This window comes from Doryrhamphus excisus, chromosome 4 (assembly GCF_030265055.1).
Source record: "Doryrhamphus excisus isolate RoL2022-K1 chromosome 4, RoL_Dexc_1.0, whole genome shotgun sequence".
Lineage (NCBI taxonomy): Eukaryota > Metazoa > Chordata > Actinopteri > Syngnathiformes > Syngnathidae > Doryrhamphus > Doryrhamphus excisus.
The window spans coordinates 3564755-3585822 of NC_080469.1; the positions used below are offsets into that span (position 1 = coordinate 3564755).

A 21068-nucleotide genomic window follows, 5' to 3' on the forward strand; every position below is an offset into this window, starting at 1 on the left:
ATTGATTTATTGTCTTTATTCTTAGTTTTTTAATCTTATTTTGTGTATAGAAAAATAAAAATAAAGATATTTGAGAACAGTGGAATGTTTTATCAGATATTTTGGTGTGGAAAACCGGAACCAAAGTACTGAAAAAGTGTAGGGTATAGCAGAAGCAAAAAAAAAAAAATAGTTTTTTTATTGATTTTTTTCCCAGTTTTTAATAAATGCGTTTTTGAACTTGCATTTTTGAAATTTGAACCCAGAACCACCTGACTGTGAGGCAACCACATGAACAATAGCGTGACAACTACAGTATATGCATATATTGAATGCATATATTATATCATATATTGCATATATTATATCATATGCATACAATGCATGACATCATGTCCTGGAAAAAGATATGAAGATCCTTACCCATTTAGCAATGGGGCATCCTCTTGAGCTCTTTCCTTCTCTTCCTGTGTACACCACTTTTTCTATCCGGACCGCCTCTCCTTTCTCTCCATACCTGAACATGAGAAAAGTAACATACATCAGATCTTGATGCAGAGACACGATTTTCCTTATGACGTCACGTCTGGTGGTAGCCTGCATAGAAATACCAAAAAGAATTGCCACAAAATGAAATATATACATGAGTTGAGAACATGGATGAATGAGAGGTATTTTTCTGCATACTTCAAACACGCGGCCCGCGGGCCAAATGTGGCCCGCAGGACACTAGTTTGAGGCCCACGCCTTGATATGAAAGTTTAATGTTAGTGCGGCCCGCGCAAGTTTGATATGGATGCTGTATGGTATCATGTACCCAGAAAAAATTATTACGTTTGATTAATGTTCATGTTAAAGGTTAAATAACTGTTAATAGTTATCCTCCCTATCCGTGTGGAAGTGGTAAGTTTTTGGTTTTTTAAGTTGAAAGGAAATAACTTGAAGGCTACCGTTTAGGTCGCTAGCTCTCTAGTTTGCGAGTTAGCATGTGTCTCAAGACCCTGCAGTTGCGCAATATGTTGTAAATAAAAAGAGTATAAATGTGACTATAGTCGTGTTTTGTCATGTCTACAGGGCTCTAATAATGCTTTGTTCATTTTAATCTGGAAAAAATAATTTGTCTACCCACCAACTATATGTGGTTTCTTCTTTTTATTTATTTATTACTGATTGATTGATTTTCTTTATTGTTGATTTGTTTATTTATTTTTCATCTTATTTTGTGTAGAAAAATAAAAAGTAAGATATTTGAGAACAGTGGAATGTTTTTGGAATGTTTTCTTGTAGAAAATCAGAACCAAGGCAAAGTTTATTAATTTTTCTCTTTTTAATAAATGCATTTTTTTTTTTTTTGAAAACCTGATGCGGCCCACTCTCGCCCAGACCCTAGCTCCAGTGGCCCCCAAGTAAATTGAGTTTGAGACCCCTGCTGTATGGTATCATGTACCTAGAAAAAATTATTACGTTTGATTAATGTTCATGTTAAAGGTTAAATAACTGTTAATAGTTATCCTCCCTATCCGTGTGGAAGTGGTAAGTTTTTGGCTATTTAAGTTTATTTTAAGTTTTATTTTGTGCAGAAAAATAAAAAATTGAGTTTGAGACCCCTGCTGTAGAGGTTCACACAAGAAACCAGTTACACAAGTGGAACATTATTTGCAGGTATTTGGGTGGTCTCAAAATGTAACTTGATCTGCTGTCATTTTGTTATTATATATATATATATTATATTTGTTATTATTTAACAGTTGCATGCATGTGTGTATTGCTGCAAGTTAACTTATATATATATATAGGGGGTGGATGGACAGAGTCTGGGATCAGGGGTTGCTCGGGGGTGGGGGTCAGGTCATCAGAACTGGTCGTATGAAATCTCCTGACAGCTTGATACCTGCCATTGTAAAAACTTCAACGCTGACTAGATTTGGCATGACAGTGAGCACAAAGGCTTCCCGGTGAATAGGAGCCACCCTAAGGTGGCTGGGAGTTTTTGGAGGGGGGTAAGCTCTCTCACCACAGGGGGGCCTGCCTGGGTCAGGGGTGAGTCAAAGGTCATGGAGGAACTGAAGGGGTCTTACCGAGTTACGTCATTTCTCAAACAACAATAAGAGGTTTCTGGTCTAACAACCCCCACAGCATCGGTCCCCTTCAGGGACTAATGACTCTGTGGTACAATTCACATGCATTGTATGTTTCGCTAACCAGGAAGTAACTGGTCAAGTTATATTGAGTTTGATAATAATGAAGTCACCAATACCACAACACAGGTTCACATAAACTGAACATTATTTTTGAACATTAGACTTAAAGCTGGTAGGAAAGACTTAAAGCTGGTAGGAAAGACTTAAAGCTGGTAGGAAAGACTTAAATCTGGTATTATTTGCGGATGATACCACTGCTTTTTGTTCTGTAGGGAGTACAGACGAAATCATTAGAAAGGTCAGAGAAGAAATGGTCACACTAAAAAGATGGTTTGATGATAATAGATTGTCCTTGAACCTAAGGACACATAATTTCATTGTATGGTCATATCACCTTGTACTTCGGTACGGGACAAAAAATTACGAAATTAAAAAATAAAAAAAAAACACACACAAAAAACGTTAAACTGTATTACGGAAAGCAGGAAGTGAACAAATGTAACGGTTACTGATTGTAAAAGTACCAGATGGAGGGGTAGGATTTAATAAGCTTTGCTTCTTCCTACTACTTTTGGACATGTACGTGACAAAAAAATACAAAAAAAATTAAATAAATAAAAAAAAACAAATAAAAAAAAAACTTAAACTATATTAGGAAAGCAGGAAGTGAACAAATGTAACAGTTACTGATTGTAAAAGTACCAGATGAGGGGGTAGGATTTAATAAGATTTGCTTCTTCCTACTCCTTTTGGACATGTACGTGACAAATAATTAAAAAAAAAACAAATAAAAAAAACTTAAACTATATTAGGAAAGCAGGAAGTGAACAAATATAACAGTTACTGATTGTAAAAGTACCAGATGGAGGGGTAGGATTTAATAAGCTTTGCTTCTTCCTACTCCTTTTGGACATGTACGTACGTGACAAAAAAATACAAAAAAAATAAATAAACAAAAATATAAAATAAAAATAAAAAACCTTAAACTATATTAGGAAAGCAGGAAGTGAACAAATGTAACAGTTACTGATTGTAAAAGTACCAGATGGAGGGGTAGGATTTAATAAGCTTTGCTTCTTCCTACTCCTTTTGGGCATGTACGTGACAAGAAAATACAAAAAAAATAAATAAATACAAATAAAAAAAAAATCCTTAAACTATATTAGGAAAGCAGGAAGTGAACAAATGTAACAGTTACTGATTGTAAAAGTACCAGATGGAGGGGTAGGATTTAATAAGCTTTGCTTCTTCCTACTCCTTTTGGACATGTGGAACTGTGAACTGATTATGGGATGCATTCAATTGTAATCTGATGCATGTTCAAATGAAATAAAACCATTACCATTTTCATATATGAGAAAAATAATTTCACTATGTATATTGATGTCAATGTTGTTGTTATTGTTCGATACTGACTTAAGTAGACTAAGCACCAGAAACAAATCCTTCAGTGCTAGATTCTAGGGTACCAAAATAATAAATATCTGCCCCTGTTCAATTATTAAATACCTCTATTTTCTTCCCTTCCTTCCCTCATTCATCCTTTTCTGTCTCTGTGCAGGATTTCTCATCTACTCTTCTCCTTCCTTCCTTTATCTCATGCTCAGCTATCATCTGCTGCTGTTGCTGCTTCTGGCTTAGCCTGTGTTATGATGCCGCTGCTGATATTTCCTGTTCGTCCTGCTGGATTCTGGGTCATAGATTCCCTAAGGACAAAACGTTAGGAGGGGGAGAAGGGAGAGGCGTTTGAGAGCACGGAGCAGGAAGATAACAAAGAGAAAACCAACCGTGTTTCCATCAGGTCTCTTATGGAGGCCACAGTTGGTCCTGATCCCAAGTGATTGTAGTAAGGTCCCTCATCTTTCTCCAGGATTTGTTCTGAGAAAAAAAGTCAAGAATGAAATAAACACATATAACTATATGACATTTCAAATATTTACTTGAAAACACGTACATTATCGCCCTGCTTGTTGCTTGCCTACTTGATTACTTCCATCATAAAATACCATCTCTGATGTGTAAAACTGCAAGCCTCTTTTCAAAATACTACTTGTGTGTTAATGCACAAGACACTATACTCAACTTACTCAACTTCAGTGCTGCCCCTACTGGTGTATGGTATGGTAAATAAAAATACAAAAATAAAAATAAAAATAAAAATAAAAATAAAAATAAAAATAAAAATAAAAATAAAAATAAAAATAAAAATAAAAATAAAAATAAAAATAAAAATAAAAATAAAAATAAAAATAAAAATAAAAATAAAAATAAAAATAAAAATAAATGCGTGGGTTTTCTCCAGGTACTCCGGTTTCCTCCCACATTCCAAAAACATGCTAGGTTAATTAGCGACTCCAAATTGTCCATAGGTATGAATGTGAGTGTGAATGGTTGTTTGTCTATATGTGCCCTGTGATTGGCTGGCCACCAGTCCAGGGTGTACCACACCTCTCACCCGAAGACAGCTGGGATAGGCTCCAGCACCCCTCACGACCCTTGTGAGGATAAGTGGTAGAAAAAGAATAAATGAATGATTTGGTCGAGCTGGTTTAATTATACCTCTTGAGTGTTAAGTTGGTGTGTGATGAGTTTAGTGTTCTTTGTAAGAATGCATGCGTGGGTTTTCTCCGAGGGTTCAATTCCACCCTCGGCCATCTCTGTGTGGAGTTTGCATGTTCTCCCCGTGCATGTGTGGGTTTTCTCCGGGTACTCCGGTTTCCTCCCACATTCCAAAAACATGCTAGGTTAATTAGCGACTCCAAATTGTCCATAGGTATGAATGTGAGTGTGAATGGTTGTTTGTCTATATGTGTCCTGTGATTGGCTGGCCACCAGTCCAGGGTGTACCCCGACTCTCACCCGAAGACAGCTGGGATAGGCTCCAGCATAATGTTTGTCTGCAGGGATTCAGGAGTAGAATAGTCACACCTAAAATGTATCACATGACTACATGAAGTACCATGATATTTATACTACAGTATAAGTTGGAACATCTGTAGCCAGTAAAACTTGATGCTATTTATGATGTTTTGATTAGCAGTGGAGCTTGGTGCATTGGAGTTCAAATCCTTACAGCTTCAATGTCTTGGTCGAAAAGAAGAAGGAAGAACAGAATCATATCACAGCGTAGGATATAATGACTTACCCACACAGGTACAAGTGGGGAACTCTGCTTGTAGGTCTTTCGATGGAGTATCCAGCAAGCTCTTTGTAGGGGTGTCTAGATAGTGCAGAGGAGACTCTAAGAACCCTTTCAAAGATGGAGAACAAGGCAGGCCGTTCTTGGTGGGTGTGTCCTCCTCAGAGTAGCAAGTCGTGGAAAGTATAGCTACATCGCCCGTGGTTTCGATTTTCATCCGTTTCGGCAAGGGTGAACATGGTATGCTGAATGTATCGTTTATTTGACTTTGCTGCTGCTGCTGTTGGACCAGGTCCATCTGGTCCTGCGTTGGACTCTCTGTGGATGTTTGGTTTGAGGTTAGTTCCCTCTGCGCTTCAGGTTTATCATCCATCACTTGACTATTCCCATGAGGCTCCGTGGAGCAGGACTCAGGGTTGTGGATGAACGGAGCATTCTTGGTAGCAGATGATGTTATGACACTAGGGTCCAGACCACTGGACTGGGATTGGTTTCTTATCTGAGAAACCGTATCAGTCGTAGACGTCGCTTGGCTGGAAGGTGCGTCTGCGGCCGAGTCCCCGAATTCAGCTTCAAACTGACGAATCAGTTCTTCATACTTGGGGTCGATGTTGAAGAGGCCGGGTAATTGTGAGGTGTTGGGTGGAGATGTGGAGGTCAGATTTGAGGCAGTGTTGGCAGAGGCTAAACTACGCACTTCCTCCGGTTTAGCATGAGTGACACGGGGCATCGGTGGGGGCGGAGACTCCATGAGAGATGCAGCGTTCCCCGACAAAGCAGAATCAGTCAAAGACGGAGGCGATGAGAGGTTGGGAATGGATACCTGAGATTGGGCTTGGGCAGGGAGGCCTGCGGAAGCCACCTGAGAGGAGTTACTGTGAGAGGGCAACAGGGGCAGTGAACCTGCAGGTTGCAGACTGGTCGGGGCGTTGGCCGGGCCCGTGGTGATTTGAGTCTTGGGGAGGAAAGTTGGCACTGAAGCTTTTTGCTTGGTCTTCTTGATGATAATCTGTTTGGGTTTCGGAAGCGGGGGAGCCTGGTGCATCATAGCTTTGATGACGGGGGATGCAGTTTTTTTCTTCTTGGGTTCCTTGGGCTCCTGTTTTATGTTCAGGTGCGTCAAACCGTTGGGTTCCATTTGCGGCCACCATTTTTTTAAGTTTTGACAAGGGGCACTTGGAGCACCGAAGCCAGAGGAGTGATTAGAGAAGAGGTTCCTCTTGTAATGAAGGTGCTGTTGCAGAGCTGCCTGAGTTGAGTGTCTGATGGCCGCTTGCCCAGGAGACAACGGGGTACCGGCGTAGTGGTGAGCCTGAAACTGACCATTAGCCACGGAGGCGGAATGATGGTAAGTCTCACCCGAGTCTGGCTCTTGTTTTATCCTGCGCATACCCGACTGCGCTTGGAAGTTTCCGTTCTGGCTGAACTGTTGCGCGACCGGAAGTTTGAAAGACGCGTTGTCGGACTTTCCGTTTGTGTCACCCAGGAGCTGTTTGAGTTCAGTCATCAGGTCTGATCTAGCGTGAGTTGCACCAGCGTAATGAGAATCAGAATTCATACGCATCCATGCTTTTTGATCTTCGGAGCCTCTGTTCGGGCACTGCAGCCACTGTTGGGAATTCTGGCCAAAACCTTGAGTATTTCCTTGACCTGGAAAAGGAGAGGTAGAAGCATGGGGGGGTTGGCCCTGTGACTGGGGCCGATGGTGCTCACAGGACACCGCCGTCTCCTGGTGAGTGTGTAATCCCGGAGGGACGGACTGAGAACGTGAGGATGGAATCAAGTTAGTGCCATTCGGAGGAGGAGATAGGAGGTTCTGGCTGTGTTGATGATGCTGGAGGTTATTATTAAAGAGACCTTGACCCGGAAGACCAGCACCTTGAGTTCCAGCAGCAGATAACTGCGTAAGGGCTTCTATGGCGATGGCTGTCTGGAGACTGACATTCCTTTCCTTGGCTATAGAGAGCACCTGGGGTGAGCAGGGAATCGGAGGAAGTTTGGAGCAGGGTACTTTTTTCCGATGTTGCTGCTGAGGGTAGGAAGAAGACAAGTGGTGGTCGCCCCCGTTCGCTTGGAGATAGGGCTGATTCTGCTGTAAATGAGTGGAATTAGACATCTTGCTGGTGTTTTGATCCTCACCGGTCGCCAACTTAATCTTCTTCTCCAGCCACTCAAGGTAGTCGGGACAATCTGGTCCATCACAGTTACAGTTAGGAGGCTTGTGACCATGTTTTGCTTGGCTCAGCGCTGTCTGCAGTGTGTTCATATCTTCTAGAGATCGGTGGCTTGAGTCCGGAGCCCCTGAGTGTTTGATCCGAGCCCCGTCAGCACCCATCTCCTGGATGAATTTCTCATACAGTTGTGTCGTCACCGGTTCCGCTTGGAGGCAGGACGCGGACGAAGAAGGAGGTAAGGTGCCCGCGATGGCGGAAAAATTGACCAGATTGTGAGCATCCTCCATATCCACATGGTGGACAGGTTCACTCGGGTTTGCATGACTGTTGCTGTTCAAAGATGCTTGTCGTTGGTCATCGCCGTGCCCCGACGCCCAGCACTGCCTCGGGGGTACACTTCCCGCCCTCTTCTGCTCCGTGTCCATTGATGACTCATTATCGTTAGGGTAGCAATTCACGCCATTGGATAGTTCCAGGCTCAGCGCGCCTTCCTGGAGGCGGTCATGTGACCCAATTTCCATCTGGCCTCCACCTCTGGGGCCATCCAATGAAGTGACTTCGTGAACAGTCTGAAAACACAAACAGATGTAAGTTAGTCATATTTTTTTCATAAAGTAACCCAACTTGATTGTAGATAAAATTTGTAGCATCTTTTATGCGTTGTGGTTAAAATGCTTTTGGAAGACTTTGCTAGTATACACGGAATACAGACTGACCAAAAATGGTCAGTTACTCACATATGTGATTGTCATTCACTTAAAAGCGTGTACCAAATTTTGTGATTCTTCATATAAATAAAACTTGTGGGGTTAAATTTTGGGGTCTAATTAAGGTAAAGAAACCAACCGGAGTAATATGGTAATGGTTTTATTTCATTTGAACATGCATCAGATTACAATTGAATGCATCACATAATTAGTTCACAGTTCCACATGTCCAAAAGGAGTAGGAAGAAGCAAAGCTTATTAAATCCTACCCCTCTATCTGGTACTTTTACAATCAGTAACTGTTACATTTGTTCACTTCCTGCTTTCCTAATTTATTTTATTTTTTATTTTTTTATCACGTACCAAAGTACGAGGTGATATGACCATACAATGACATAATGGGTACCATACTAAGTGTCAATATTTCATATTTGTTAACTTCCTGCTTTCCATAATACAGTTTAAGGTTTATGTAATATGTGAATAATCAATGCTTACACACACACACACACTAATATACACGCAAACAATTTGTTTCATTTGAACATGCATCAGATTACAATTGAGTGCATCCCATAATCAGTTCACAGTTCCACATGTCCAAAAGGAGTAGGAAGAAGCAAATCTTATTAAATCCTACCCCTCCATCTGGTACTTTTACAATCAGTAACTGTTACATTTGTTCACTTCCTGCTTTCCGAATGTAAAAATTTTTATTTTTATTTTTATTTTTATTTTTATTTTTATTTTTATTTTTATTTTTATTTTTATTTTTATTTTTATTTTTATTTTTATTTTTATTTTTATTTTTATCACATACCGAAGTACAAGGTGATATTACCATACAATAACATAATGGGTACCATACTAAGTGTCAATATTTCATATTTGTTCACTTCCTGCTTTCCATAATACAGTTTAAGGTTTATGTAATATGTGAATAATCAATGCTTACACACTAATATACACGCAAACAATACTATTATATATTATTATATACAACATACATGTCATGCTGGGTAACTGATTGTGTTAATGTTGTGTTCTTTCCTTTGTTGCACCGTGAGTGTGGTATGCATTTGAGTTGATAAGCAACTGTCAGCATGTGAGTAAGAGTGTAAATATTAAGCTGCTTCACTGTGTGTAGTGTAAGTTAAAGTTTACCGCTACTACTACTTTGTAGTCGTGCAAAGTATACACTGTATATGTATACTGTTCTCTGGGCAAATATACACTAGAACTTTAGCTGCGTGTTTATCTGCACATGCAAATAATTTGAGAAAAAGACAAAAAAAAAACATTCCATTCTCTCCTTCACTTCTCTCCATGTTTTCCTTCCCACCTTTCTAACATAAACTAGAGCACACCCAGTGCTGCAAGGTCAGGTCAGACAGGTTGTTAGTAGGTTAGGTAAGGTACTTCACAAGAGGGACTTTACAACATGTAACATACATGTCCATTGTTAGACTGTGTCATACAGTCAGTTATGAAATACTCATACAGTACTTGGATACAGATACAAGGGAGCAGAAACAAGTTTTTTTTGGTGACTTTTTTACAAACAAGCACATAGAGTACCATCACAAAACCATCTAAATACTAAATATGTGTTATTTGTATAGTCTCTGTTTTATTTAATGGTTTGTTCTTAGAGGTCAGATGAAACACATAAAACAACAAACATATGAAAAACCAAAGCAATTTATCAATTTATCAATACAATTAATTTGCTTTACACCAACGGTCTCAAACATGCGGCCCGCGGGCCAAATGTGGCCCGCAGGACACCAGTTTGAGGCCCCCGCCTTGATTATGAAAGTTTAATGTTAGTGCGGCCCGCGCAAGTTTGATATGGATGCTGTATGGTATCATGTACCCAGAAAAAAAAATATTACGTTTGATTAATGTTCATGTTAAAGGTTAAATAACTGTTAATAGTTATCCTCCCTATCCGTGTGGAAGTGGTAAGTTTTTGGCTTTTTTTTTAAGTTTAAAGGAAATAACTTGGAGGTTATTACGTTTAGGTCGCTAGCTCTCTAGTTTGCGAGTTATTATGTGTCGCAAGACGCTGCAGTTGCGCAATATGTTGTAAATAAAAAAAGTATAAATGTGACTATAGTCGTGTTTTGTCATGTCTACAGGGCTCTAATAATGTTTTGTTCATTTTAATCTGAAAAAAATAATTTGTCTACCCACCAACTATATGTGGTTTCTTAAGTTTTTATTATTTGCTGTTTTATTATTATTATTATATTTATTTATTACTGATTGATTTTCTTTATTCTTGATTTGTTTATTTTTTTTCATTTTATTTTGTGTAGAAAAATAAAAATTAAGATATTTGAGAACAGTGGAATGTTTTATCAGAGCTTTTATTGTAGAAAATTGAAACCAAAGCAAAGTTTATTAATTTTTTTCTGTTTTTAATAAATGCGTTTTTTTTTGTTTTTTTTTTGAAAACCTGATGCAGCCTAGCCTCGCCCAGACACCCTAGCTCCAGTGGCCCCCAGGAAAAATTGAGTTTGATACCCCTGCTTTACACCGATCACAAGTGTCGATCATCATTCTGATATTAATACAATTAATATTCATTCTTTTTGAATACACCCTCTGTGTTGCGTGTCTGCTCATTTATCCCAGGGGGTGTTGATGTCCATGCTAAGAGGTGGTTTGGGGTTAGAATATTTATGTGTGTGTGTGTGTGTGTGTGTGTGCACAGGAGGGCGGGTTTAAAGGTGGTAGTAAGTGAACAGCCGGCATGCAATACGTGAGAGGCCCCATGTCCGCACTATCAGTGGCATCAGACGGGAAAGAGGAAAAAGGGGTAGGGGGGTGGGGGGGGTGGGGGCTGTGTTTGTGCGGCTGTTATGAGAACTGCAGTGTGTTGAAACAGAACGACTGCAACTCTGACACACACACACACACACACACACACACACACACACAAACGCACACAGTCGAGTGATCACAGTGACAGTTGAACGTGCATAGACAATACAAGTGGCTAGCACAGATATAAACCGACATGATCATGAATAATGAAAATGCAGTATTGCAGTATTGCAGTATTACAGACAGTGTAATATTTTTGTTTATTTTACACAATATAGCTTCCTTTCTTTTTGTCACACACACACACACACACACATTGGCGCATATCCAACAGAGAAAACAGGAGCCCTTTAAATCAGACGCATCTCGATTTGACGAAAGAGGGAGGAGACAAAGCACCGAAAAAAGCCGGTTGTTGCTAAGGGGGGCTTCAGCTGAACCTAAATCCCTCATTCGGCGTCATCGCCCCCCCCCCCCCCCCCCACCACCATCGTTGTTACAGAAACGTGAAGCAGACATCATGACAACATCAAGTTCAACTCACATGGCGGTTGGAGAGCAGAAAGCCGCGAGGAGGAGGCTCCCAGAGAGGAGCATTGAGCGACGTTGAAAGCGTCCTTCCTTATTTCATACAGCCAGATGGAGTGGCTGGTCGCGCGTCAATAACGCATCTTTGCACGTTCCTCATTCTTTCTTCTGACACTTTCTGTTCTTTTCTCATTATCTCCTTTTCTCCTCCCTTTTTTTCAATATCCTTTTCTTTCTTTCTTTCTTTTCCGTCTCTCGGCTACACATGCAGTCGGCTTCTCTTCAGTCGACACCCTCCCCCCCCTTTCTCTCTCTCTTTCTCTATTCCCCTCCCTCTTACGCTGCCTTTACCTCCATCTCATCTGCTCTCTCTCTCTCTCTCTCTTTTCAGTGTGTGCAGCGTGAGAGGCCATTATCTGAGCCACGGCGTGCACGTACGATAGGAATGGAGGAGTGTGCGAGGAACAGAAAGAGTTGTTGAGGAAGCGGTTCCATCTCCAATCTCCTTATAGGCTGTTCATATCAGGCGTCCATTGTGACTTCGATGTTAACGTCGCTTGTTTTTTAAACCGTTGCTTCATCGGTTCTTCCATCTGCGCCGGTTTTCCTTCGCTTTCGGTCTTACCCGGGGGGCAGTAGCTCCACACCGCATAGTGGCAGCGAGGTTGTTGTTGTTGTTGTTGTTGTGTTGCCCGCTCTTTTCTCCCGAGATTGAAAAGGAGAACGACAAAGTGGGAGGTTTGCGATGTCATCTTTTCAGTCAAGTAAAAGGGAAAAATACACGATATGGAAAAACACGGGAATGACACGTTGGCATCAGCGAGAAGGAAAAATAGTAATGGACTACGTCAAGAAGAAGACCGCCATTCCAAGAACTCGAACCTCCTGTCCTGTTCACTACGCTAACATGTAACGTAACCCTTGAGTTGTCGCCTCCTCCTAACCTCGCTTATCATCGACCCAACGTTTTTCCATGGCTGACTGGCCTCACTGTCACTGTCGCTGGAGTTTCCCTTTCAGGTGAATCAGAAAAAAAAAAATGGCCGCCTCCTCCGTACAGCTGCTGCGTAGCGTTCAATTCTTTGACATTACCCAGGATTTTCCAACTTCAACACTATTCCGCGGAACTGACTTCCTCTCCATACTACGGGCTTTCTCAGTCCCTCTTAGCCTCTCTCGCTCTCTTGTTTTCTACAGGCTGCGTTCCTCTCTCGGCGTCCGTCAAGCTTATGGCTTCAATGTTCCGCCAGACTCCGATCCTGACGAAATGTACGTTATCTGCATCTCTGTTGCCGTATTTTTTTTTTCATACAAGAGATCAGCGTCAATCCCAAAGCGAAACAGCGCAGCCCGAGCCATCCAAAGGGAAGGAAAGAGAAGTGGAGCATAGGTCATGTGACAATGGAGGACCAATGAAAAAAAAGAGGGGGGGGTGAAGCAGGAAACACATGTTGATTATTTGGCTTCATCATCCGCGTCATGGTGCCTTCATTTTACCCGGGCGCGTCGGCGTCTGAGTCATGTGACACATTTCTAACCCTCGAACACAACACACACACACACACACACACGCTGAAAAAGGGAATCTAACGGCTGCAGTGACGCAGCAGCTCATCGCAACGTTAGGACTTTTGTAGTACTTCAACATCATCCCTACACATGAAAATAATACAATAATTCATTTTTAAAGATTAATCATCACTCAACTTAATTAATTCAACTTAAAACGTGCATCCTCACAGCTAGGAGACCAGGGTTCAATTCCACCCTCGGGCATCTCTGTGTGGAGTTTGCATACTCCGGTTTCCTCCCACATTCCAAAAAAAAACATGCTAGGTTAATTAGCGACTCCAAATTGTCCATAGGTATGAATGTGAGTGTGAATGGTTGTTTGTCTATATGTGCCCTGTGATTGGCTGGCCACCAGTCCAGGGTGTACCCCGCCTCTCGTCCCAAGACAGCTGGGATAGGCTCCAGCACCCCCGCAACCCTCGTGAGGATAAGCAGTAGAAAATTAATGAATAATTAGTGACTCCAAATTGTCCATAGGTATGAATGTGAGTGTGAATGGTTGTTTGTCTATATGTGCCATGTGATTGGCTGGCTCGCATGAAGACAGCTGGGATAGGCTCCAGCACCCCCCTGCGACCCTCGTGAGGATAAGCGGTAGAAAATGAATGAATGAATAATCTTCTGGGGCGGCACGGCGGTTGAGTGGTTAGTGCGCAGACCTCACAGCGAGGAGACCCAAGCTCGATTCCACCCTCGGCCATCTCTGTGGAGTTTGCATGTTTTCCCTGTTTTCTCCGGGTACTCCGGTTTCCTCCCACATTCCAAAAAAAAAAAAACATGCTAGGTTAATTAGCGACTCCAAATTGTCCATAGGTATGAATGTGAGTGTGAATGGTTGTTTGTCTATATGTGCCCTGTGATTGGCTGGCCACCAGTCCAGGGTGTACCCCGCCTCTCGCCCAAAGACAGCTGGGATAGGCTCCAGCACCCCCGCAACCCTCGTGAGGAAAAAGCGGTAGAAAATGAATGAATGAATTAGTTAAATTATTTTATTTAGGGCGGCACGGCGGTCGAGTGGTTAGCCCGCAGACCTCACAGCTAGGAGACCAGTGTTCAATTCCACCCTCGGCCATCTCTGTGTGGAGTTTGCATGTTGCATGCGTGGGTTTTTCTCCGGGTACTCCGGTTTCCTCCCACATTCCAAAAAAAAAAAAACATGCTAGGTTAATTAGCGACTCCAAATTGTCCATAGGTATGAATGTGAGTGTGAATGGTTGTTTGTCTATATGTGCCCTGTGATTGGCTGGCCACCAGTCCAGGGTGTACCCCGCCTCTCGCCTCAAGACAGCTGGGATAGGCTCCAGCACCCCCCCCCCCCTGTGACCCTCGTGAGGATAAGCGGTAGAAAATGAACGAATGAATGCTGTGATCGAATCAAACTTAATCGAAGTACCAAACAGGAAGTCACTAAGTGCGCAGGTTAATGCTGTTATGTTAAGTTATGCTCCTTTTATGTTGCCATAGAGATTAAATTAATAATACAACACAGATAAACATAAAAAAATAACCTCTTTAGATCTGAGCCTGGTCAAAACAGTTCATCTTGTGTGACAATAAGAAAGGAAATAACACTTACGGTGTACTTGTTGTAATCCGACTGTAATTCTAACAACAATCCCATCACGCCGTTTCTGATCATCACTCACTCAAACCTTTCTAACTCTCCATTTCTCAGTAGCTCACAGAGGAAAGTTCGTGATTGGAGGAGGTTTGTGACACAACAAAAGTGCTGGTTTGACTTGCATATGACTAATAAGCCCTGAGTCATGGTTTCTTCTTAATGACTGCTGACATACACCCCCCCTAAACACACCAAAAGGGGGATCTTATTGTGTCGTTATTGTGGGTTATCAGTGGTGGGAAGTCTGAGTCGGAGTTTCCTGTTTCATGTACTTTGATATGATTGATTTGTACAATGTGCTTATGTATGTTAACAAATGGAAGAGTCCCGGTCTTGTGTTCTCCGTATGACTAAATGCCGTCTTAAGTCGGCATCGATATACACGGTCCAACCACATTTGGTAACATAAAAGTTGACACCCAAAAGGGGCTCATTTTTATGAAATATTGGTCTTTTGTAGGTTATCACATGGTTTGTCTGGTATCGGGCCAGGTATCATGCCCCCATGTAACCGAAGTAACCTATAAGTATTGTTAACTTCATCGAAACGCTGTCTACTTACATAGCATTAAAAAAAATGGGAACAAAGTGACTTCGTGTTCGGTGAAAAGAAAGAAATACAACAAAATTACAGCAACGGATTTGTGATTTAAGAGTACGAAACACCATATGAACACAGAAAATTAAAAAATATATATTTCATCACAAAATACATTGTCTCTGTGACAAACTAGTCCTTGCACCCTATGTTTGCAGAATCAAATGCTCAATAAATAACTTGCCATGGGGTCAAATAATGTTTTCAATGCCAGCAAGATGAAGAGAAACACTATTGAATTCAAGAAAGATGGCGCCCCCGCCCCTCAAACATCAGTTACTACCCATTCTCCTTATGTTATGTTATCCTCCCTATCCGTGTGGAAGTGGTAAGTTTTTGGCTATTTAGTTAAGTCGAGCTAGAGGTGGGATACACTCTAGACTGGTTGCCAGACAATCACAGGGCACATTCATTATTTCACTAGTTGTAAAAATAATAAATGTAGTTATTTTATTTTTTCGAAATGTTTCAAACAAGACCAGTACAGCCCAGAATGTGTGGTAACTGATGTTTGAGGGGCGGGGGCGCCATCTTTCTTGAATTCAATAGTGTTTCTCCCCATTTTGACCATTTTGTTTCCAGAAAATGTTCAGTTTATTACATGTATTATATCTAAACAGTGTAAACACAATAATTGCAAAAAATATTTCAACAATAATATTTTATCAACAGTCTTATCTTATCAATGTCTGACAATTAAAGTTCCATTAATCAAGTTTGGGACAAACTAGTCCTTGCAGAAAAAATTGCTCAATAAATAACTTGCCATGGGGTCAAGGAATGTTTTCAATGCCAGCAAGATGAAGAGAAAAACTATTGAATTCAAGAAAGATGGCGCCCCCGCCCCTCAAACATCAGTTACCCCCCCCCATTCTCCTTATGACTCTGGTGGAATTCACAAGTAAATGTGCAAGCAATGGTTAGTATCGGTTTCGGTTATGTCAACAACCGCTCAGGTCAACGTCAGTCAACCGGTCCGATGGATGTGGAGATAAGCGGGTTGGGGTTGTATCAGCTTGAATCCATCATGTGTGCACAATGTTAGTTTTAAACCAGGGGGGTCTCAAACACGCGGCCCGCGGGCCAAATGTGGCCCGCATGACACTAATTTGAGGCCCCCGCCTTTGATATGAAAGTTTAATGTTAGTGCGGCCCCGCGCAAGTTTGATATGGATGCTGTATGGTATCATGTACCCAGAAAAAATTATTACGTTTGATTAATGTTCATGTTAAAGGTTAAATAACTGTTAATAGTTATCCTCCCTATCCGTGTGGAAGTGGTAAGTTTTTGGTTATTTGAGAACAGTGGAATGTTTTATCAGAGCTTTTCTTGTAGAAAATCAGAACCAAAGCAAAGTTTATTCATTTTTCTGTTTTTAATAAATGCGGTTTTTGTTTTTTTTGGAAAACCTGATGCGGCCCAGTCTCACCCAGACCCTAGCTCCAGTGGCCCCCAAGTAAATTGAGTTTGAGACCCCTGCTGTATGGTATCATGTACCCAGAAAAAAATATTACATTTGATTAATGTTCATGTTAAAGGTTAAATAACTGTTAATAGTTACCCTCCCTATCCGTGTGGAAGTGGTAAGTTTTTGGCTATTTAAGTTTAAAGGAAATAACTTGGAGGCTACCGTTTAGGTCGCTAGCTCTCTAGTTTGCGAGTTAGCATGTGTCTCAAGACCCTGCAGTTGCGCAATATGTTGTAAATAAATAAAGTATAAATGTGACTATAGTCGTGTTTTGTCATGTCTACAGGGCTCTAATAATGCTTTGTTCATTTTAATCTGAAAAAAATAATTTGTCTACCCACCAACTATATGTGGTTTCTTAAGTTTTTATTATTTGCCGTTTTATTATTATTATTATTATTATTATTATTATTATTATTATTATTATTATTATTATTATTATTATTATTATTATTATTATTATTATTATTATTATATTTATTTATTTATTTATTATTGATTGATTGATTTTCTTTATTCTTGATTTATTTATTTTTCATTTTATTTTGTGTAGAAAAATAAAAAGTAAGATATTTGAGAACAGTGGAATGTTTTATCAGAGCTTTTATTGTTTTATTATATTTTAGTTTTATTTTATTGCTTTTAATTTATTTTATTCATTTTTCTGTTTTTAATAATTAATTTTTTTGGAAAACCTGATGCAGCCCAGTCTCACCCAGACCCTAGCTCCAGTGGCCCCCCAAGTAAATTGAGTTTGAGACCCCTGGTTTAAACTGTAGCCATCTTTCTTTCTCAGCGAATCATGAGCATCCCAGCCATGACATGAGTGTGCGAGCTCGTCCAATCATGTCACGTCAGCCCCACTCCTTTTTTTTTCCTTCCCTCCACTCGGAATCCCATCGACCGGCATACAACCCCCCCCTCCCTGCTTCACTGCCCTGCAGTCTAATGGCATCAAGGTCTTGTGTCTCCCCTCCCCCTCAATGTGCTCTTTGCTCTCTTTCTTCAGCACCGTCTTTCTTCCTGTGCATCCAACACCTGTTTCTCATTACAGAGACCAAGACATGCGTTCAGAAAAACATGCAACCAAACAATAAATACAGCAAATCAATAAATGCAGATATATGCGGTATTGTTATTGTGTGTGTTCTTGCTCTGCATGCACATGACTGCACACACTCGCATGCTAGAATGCATACTGTATTGGATTGTTCACTGAGGGTCAACGGGTTTATTGGAGGGCGGGACCAAGTAGCAGGGCTGCACTGAGTACATCATGAGAATAAAAGCCCAGTTGAGCTAATGTGTACATGTTTTTAAACATGGTTAATCATAATAATATGATATTACATATCTGAAGCATAATGATTGAGAACAAGTTAATAATGTATGGGTGTTGGTTTGATTTCCTGCACAGTGGTAGACGTGCGTGCAAAGTTTAGAACACAAAAACTTAATAAAAAACATAAATGCACGTCATTGTACATCTAATATCGTCCAATAATGTAGCATTGATGCTGGAGTAAAGTTACAAATATATTCCCCCATGCATAAATTAGACACTATACTTGTTAGAACTTGATGTTTTTATTTTATATATATTTTTAATTTTTAATTTTTAATTTTTAATTTTTAATTTTTAATTTTTAATTTTTAATTTTTAATTTTTAATTTTTAATTTTTTATTTTTTATTTTTTATTTTTTATTTTTTTATTTGATTATTTTTTAAGAGAAAATTGTTCCAAATATCAATCATATGGACACCAATAATATTACCGGTATAATATTTAGGAATGGTTAATGTGGCCTATAATCCATTACCGCTGTTATATGGTTGATTATGACCCATTATTAGTCAAACTTATGCATATTTAAGGAAATGTTATACAGTATATATATATATATTATACAGTATATAGTTGGCCTAAATCTATCTGCCTGTAAGTATTTCAAATAAAATGGGTGACTAATTTACAGTCCCCATTACTTTACATTGATGCGAAAATACATCCACTGCAGGAAGTATGCTCTCCAGAAAAACAACACAGAACTTGCCCAATGCTAATGTGTGTCTGTTCTGTCTTATTTATGTCTTATTTTCTGATATTAGGTCTACTATATTGGGTAATATGAGTGTAAAGGTGACTATAGGGGTGTTATTTCATGTCTAGAGGACTCTAAACCATGTTCAGTAGGTTGCAAAAAGGTTTTCTATGCGGAAATATTTTTATTTTTATTTTTATATTACAAAAATATAGTATTTATGAACAAGGAATCGTACTTCCCTTATCACGGTCGGGTCTGAAACTCAATTCACCGCAATAAACAAGGGATTACTGTATATTGTTTTCAGAAGATTTGTTGTGTAAAACTGTAATTATACAGCATAATATTGCAGATTAATTCAAATACAATACAATTTAAGCATTACCTGCAGAAAAAGTATAGAGTGTTTTTTTTTCTTTTGTGCAAAGCATTCTAGAGAGAATGACAACTACTTAAGTTTAGTCCTTGATTCTAAAATGACATCCAAGGTACAAAGAACAGGAAAAACAGGTGTCTTGTTGATAATGGAAAGAGTACTGTAAAATACTAAGGAATAGGCGTGGCTACTTTAAAGAACATTTTTTTCACATGTAGTAGGCACAAAATACACTTGGTGCTTAACACATTTTTTTTCAGTTAAAAAAGGATGTCTTTGAGTATAGAAAATACTTCCTGAATTAAGCACACATTCTTTTTCTAAAAAAAAATATTTCAAGTTAAAAAGCTTCTTTCTAACAATGCCATTGATGTAAAATGATAATGTAAAATGATGATGTAAAATGTGCAAATCTGTGCAGAAGGCAATGCATTTAGTTTTTAGTTTAGTTTTAGTTTTAATGCATTTAGTTTTTAGTTTAGTTTTAGTTTTATTGCATTTAGTTTTTAAGTTTAGTTTTAGTTTTAATGCATAGTTTTTAGTTGAGTTTTAGTTTTAATGCATTAAGTTTTTAGTTTAGTTTTAGTTTTAATGCATTTAGTTTTTAGTTCAGTTTTAGTTTTAATGCATTTAGTTTTTAGTTTAGTTTTAGTTTTATTGCATTTAGTTTTTAAGTTTAGTTTTAGTTTTAATGCATTTAGTTTTTGGTTTAGTTTTAGTTTTAATGCATTTAGTTTTTGGTTTAGTTTTAGTTTTAATGCATTTAGTTTTTGGTTTAGTTTTAGTTTTAATGCATTTAGTTTTTAGTTTAGTTTTAGTTTTAGTGCATTTAGTTTTTAGTTTAGTTTTAGTTTTATTGCATTTAGTTTTTAGTTTAGTTTTAGTTTTAATGCATTTAGTTTTTAGTTTAGTTTTAGTTTTAATGCATTTAGTTTTTAGTTTAGTTTTAGTTTTAATGCATTTAGTTTTTAGTTTAGTTTTATTGCATTTAGTTTTTAGTTTAGTTTTTGTTTTAATGCATTTAGTTTTTAGTTTATTTTTAGTTTTAATGTATTTAGTTTTTAGTTTAGTTTTAGTTTTCATTCTTTTTTAATAGATGTGTCTGCACCTACTATACCAAAACAAATTCCTAGTATGTGTTTGATCATACATGGCAATAAACCTTTTCTGATTCTGATTCTGATTCTGATATTACACAAGCAAAATCATGCTCAGTTGTCCCGGCTATCCAAGACTGAGTCATACTGGCAACATTCAGCACGTGCAAATCAACACCAGTAGCCCAGCTGGGGAAGGCCTGCCCCCCCCCCCCCCCCCCCAACCCCTCCTCAAAGATCCCCACAAAGAGAATTGGAGGAGTGGTTTGGATGAAAAAATGGTGGTGGGCGCGTGGGCCCAACAGCAGCACCAAGGTCTTTGTGTTTGCAGCAACATTTAAGCAACATAATCAATACGCAAAATTACAAAAAGGGAGCCGACAAAAAAACAAAACAGCTTAAAAAAATGAAAACATATAAGAATATTATATGCTACTAATGTCGGACTGCACAGTAACATAGTCATTAAGAGCATGTATTGATTTCACTGGTAAACAGGAAGTGGATCCTTTTATGCAAATTAGACAAATGTGGTCTGAAATGAGGAAATCTTAAGAGGGAAAAGCCTCCTATGCAGTCGTGCATGGTGGCTGCTTGCCATCCTTGTCTCTTCATGACTCCGGCTAAGATTAGCTCTCCGTATGTCCTATCAGGCACAGCCGGCTTTAAAGGGCCAGCGCTCAGCCGTGCAAACGCCACTTTTTGTTGTACACATTTCAGGATTTTATTTGAAATGGAATGCTTGTACTATATATCTCACTGATAACCTTTTTTTTTTTTTTTTAGGA

General features: G+C 39.3%; 1 protein-coding gene across 4 annotated transcripts in view; it reads right to left on the reverse strand.

Moving 5' to 3' along the window:
- The window catches only part of tet3 (tet methylcytosine dioxygenase 3), a 55851-nt gene that overhangs the window by 16773 nt on the left and 18010 nt on the right, over nt 1-21068 (reverse strand). For 3 of the 4 annotated variants that reach the window (XM_058070048.1, XM_058070051.1, XM_058070050.1), the window contains 3 exons: nt 5266-8002; nt 3908-3998; nt 403-496 (listed from right to left, as the gene is read on the reverse strand). In XM_058070048.1, the coding sequence (XP_057926031.1) occupies nt 403-496; nt 3908-3998; nt 5266-8002 (2922 nt within the window). Of the gene's footprint in view, nt 1-402; nt 497-3907; nt 3999-5265; nt 8003-11516; nt 14359-21068 lie in introns of those variants that run through there. The other variant, XM_058070049.1, reaches the window with a different exon arrangement.